Source organism: Propithecus coquereli, unplaced genomic scaffold (genome assembly GCF_000956105.1).
Source record: "Propithecus coquereli isolate 6110/MARCELLA unplaced genomic scaffold, Pcoq_1.0 Scaffold232, whole genome shotgun sequence".
Lineage (NCBI taxonomy): Eukaryota > Metazoa > Chordata > Mammalia > Primates > Indriidae > Propithecus > Propithecus coquereli.
In genome coordinates this window covers 1,158,629-1,162,613 of record NW_012147864.1, presented here as the reverse complement: position 1 = coordinate 1,162,613, position 3,985 = coordinate 1,158,629, and the positions used below count along the sequence as shown (strand labels likewise).

General features: G+C 36.7%; 1 protein-coding gene across 1 annotated transcript in view; it reads left to right on the top strand.

Annotated features, from left to right (window-relative positions):
• Positions 1-3,985, top strand: part of PRSS12 (protease, serine, 12 (neurotrypsin, motopsin)) — a 104,437-nt gene that overhangs the window by 34,090 nt on the left and 66,362 nt on the right. The window contains 2 exon segments of the mRNA XM_012645376.1: positions 1,170-1,348; positions 3,038-3,179. Of these exon segments, the coding sequence (XP_012500830.1) occupies positions 1,170-1,348; positions 3,038-3,179 (321 nt within the window).

Here is a 3,985-nt window from a genome sequence, read left to right as displayed (position 1 = left end):
AGTTGATTATCCAAGACTTTACCATTACTGGGGTATTATAACCATTTAGCAAACTTTTTTTTCTTCAATATATTTTTTGTCATAAATTCTCAAGATAGTTGTTATGAGAAAAGGGCAACAAAAATAATGGGGAATAAATATAGTATTATTGAAAAACAAACTAAAAATATAGATGTTGTAGTCTAAAAACTAAAAGGCTAGCAAGGGCTGAAAATGCAATTTTTGAAGTCATTCATCATTTTGACAGGCGGTCATGATCTTCACTGAAATCTGAGATTCTAGTGATATCTCTTCGAATAGCAGAAGTAGTAAATTAACTACGGATAAACTTGAGCGAAGAGATGTTTTTGTTAGAAATAGATGTGGCTGTAACAGAGAACTGAAAATCACAATGATTTAAACAAGTTTAGACAAGAATTTATTTCTCTCTGGAGAGACCAGAGGTAGCCACCGGCTTGAGGCTAGTTTGGTGGTTCCCCAATCATCAGGGCCCGGGCTGTTTCTTGCTTGCTCTTCTCTGATCCTTAGGGTGGCACCTTCTGGCCTAACAAAGCTCCTCAAGCTCCAGCCATCTCCTCTGCCCTGCAGTCAGCAAGGAGGAGGAATTAGAACAAGGAAAGGACACTTCCTAGAGTGACATATGACACTTCTACCTAAATATTATTGGCCAAAACTTAGTCATCTAAAATGGGTGCAAAGCTTGATTTGGGGATGATGAACAATTCTGGAGATGGACAGTGATAATAGTTGTACAACAACGTGAATATACCTAATGTACTACAAACTTAAAAATTGTTAAAACGGTAAATTTTATGTTATGTGTATTTTACCACAAACAGACAAACAAACTTAGTCATCTAGAAGAAGGGGAGGCTGGGAGAAATCGTCTTTATTCCAGATAGCCATTGTCCTCCTAAAAATCTGAGGTTCCATCATTAACGGAGAAAAGGAGGGTAACTATTGGGAAATCCCTAGCCATCTCCAAAACGTGTGTAATGGCTGAAAATACGAAGAGCAACAAACAAACAGAGAAGAAACAAACAGAAAGTCGTGCGAGACCTTTGAAGTGAATTGATAAGTAGGAATGAATAACCGTGCTTTTACCAGGGGCCAAAGAAATACGTCAGACCAACTTTTGATGTCTAATCCGGAATCCTGTGTTCCTGCAGTGGCATCGCCAAAGCGTGGAGTCAGGCGTATTTTGGAGAAGGTTCTGGCCCTGTCGTGCTGGATGAAGTACGCTGCACCGGGAACGAACTTTCCATTGAGCAGTGTCCAAAGAGCTCCTGGGGAGAGCATAATTGTGGTCACAAAGAAGATGCTGGCGTGTCCTGTACCCCTCTAACGGGTAAGGATTTCACCCCATTAATACACCGACTCCTGCCCCCAGCACCGTTAGGGCTTGCCGCAGCGTCCTGTATGCTCAGTTTAGACAATACTACCAAATGAGCATACAAATAAATCCTCCAAATAAAACTAAAAAGAAATGAACACAAATTGCATATCAAAATACTATCTCCTTATTCGCAGATATTTCTGAATTGTTCAGTGTAAGACTAGTCCTGTAAAACTTGATCAGGAAACATGACTTTGTTGCAATATAGTACTCAATAATCAAAATCAGTGTGCAACGATAAATTTCAGTTATTAGGTGTAAAAATTACATCTTTAGTCCATTCGTCTGTTAACTTGTCTTGACTCTCAGAATGTGCTTAATGTGTTTATAGCTGGTAAAACCACAGTGATGCGATTGCTGATTAAAGCACATTATTAAAGAAACCAAGTGAACTTTGCTATGCTCAGTTTTTAGGCTGTTCCAGATTGCAGTATGACTGTCAGAATGTGTCAGGTGTTAGAAGGGTGTGTATGAGTGCAGATTGGTGTGTGTGTGTGTTTGTAATTACATGTTGGGGGCGAGAGGAAGGAAATAGTCGAGAAGTTGAGTTATCACAAATCCATTGTTTTATGGTAAAAAGAACTTGAATAAAAATTTTTTTGTTTAAATCTTTAATAAAAATAAAAAAAACTTAGACCTTACAAAATACTAAATTTATATTTTTATTGACAATTCTTTACATGCTTTTGTTTTTATTAGCAGATTAGCACATTGATATTGAATCAAAATAGATAATTTATGCCAGATTTTAAACCAGAGCACTTCATCTTCTTGAGCCACAACTCCCCCCTCTTTCAAATGAAGGTGGTCTTGTAGCATTGCTGTGATGGTCCGATAATACTCATCACATGCTTTGCAGACAGTAGAGTGTTATGTTCATAAATGGTTCTGTTGCTAAGAGACCTTTATTTGCTTTAAATGATCCCAGAGATTGATGAGAAGTATGACTTTTACCAAAGATTATTTATATGTTTTATAGGAGGGGTATTTGGATTATTTTGGATGGAAAATGGCTTTTAAATCTACATTTTGGGAATTTAAATTTATTGTACTATGTATCTGCTTAGAAGCTCTTTTAATTATTCAGTTAATAAGATTCAAATTCAGATCTGTATCATCAATAAAAGGACAAAGGCAAGATGTGCGTTCCAGTTTTTATAATTCATGAATGCCTGAGGAATAATAAATGCATTGACATGACACATTGTCCTTTATTCAGAATAGTTTCTTTCTCCTTATTTTAATATTTTTTATTTGCAGTTAATATTTTGAACTATTTCCAAGTTAATGTTTTCTTACTTTTTAAATTTAAATGACCAGTGCTGCTTAGATTTAAGAGATTGATGTTATAGGAAATTTTGCAAATATTATTTGGTCTAGAAAAATTTAAATAGATACTTTGGAATTATATCAGAACATATTTTTCTACTCAGAGAATAGGAATTCAGATAAAAAGGAACAATGTCAAACTTCAGAATCGATACAGTAATCCCAGGTCACTAAGCACCGATGTAATATAAGTTTAACAAAAGGCCTAGAGGGAGGCCTGCATCTGGTGATTGTTCTTGTGAAATGACAGTATTATTTTGCCTTTTTTTGAGAGTGGGTTTGCTTAGTCTCTGTGTCTCCTTCTCATCACAGATGGGGCCATCAGACTTGCAGGTGGGAAAGGCAGCCATGAGGGCCGCTTGGAGGTGTATTACAGGGGACAGTGGGGCACTGTCTGTGATGACGGCTGGACCGAGCTGAATACATACGTGGTTTGTCGACAGCTGGGATTTAAGTAAGGTCCATTGGTATGAGGCAGCTAAATGCCAAATTATGTCTTTAAAAATATTATTGCGTAATCTCTATTGTAATTTCTATAATACTAAAAATACATATTCGCTATCATCTTTCTACCTATCCAACTATATAGGGACGTACAACAATAAAAACAGTGACAGTGTTTAGGTGAAGAATAACCATCTCTTGCTGTTTATCTCATTTACCTTTTCCGCCATCATCCCTCTTCTTGAATAATTGGTTGAAGCCGGGGTGACTTCTAGGTCTCTTTATGTCTCTTCAAGTGAGACTTTGCTCGATTTTATTCTCACGCTTCACTACTATTGCATGTTGTTGGTTTTGACATCATCGTGTCTAACATTGCAGAGAAGTCCGGTGTCAAATGCTTTAGTATTACATTATTCCCTTTCTCAGAATGTGATGATAATTATCACTTTTATTTGAGAAAAACAGCCCTCTTGTTATGAGATGCCCTTTAGAACTCGCCTCTGCCCTCACTCACGTAAAAACTAAGTGTCACACTGGAGACATGCGTCTCATGTCACACACAGTGCATTCCAGAGTAGACTCAAGTATGTCCACGTAACCACAAATGATGCCTTTCAGTTAAATATTGAATGTGAATGCCCATTCTTTCTTGTTTTCCATGTTTCTATGTCATGTTTGAAGGAATTGTCTTACGCTTAAAAAAAACTGGCAAAATTATTTCAACTTGAGATAGAGCTATTTGCAAATATTCATTAAATCTTAAAAATAAACCGTCATTCAAGCTAGCCAGAGCTGTGTTTAAATGTATATTTTAAA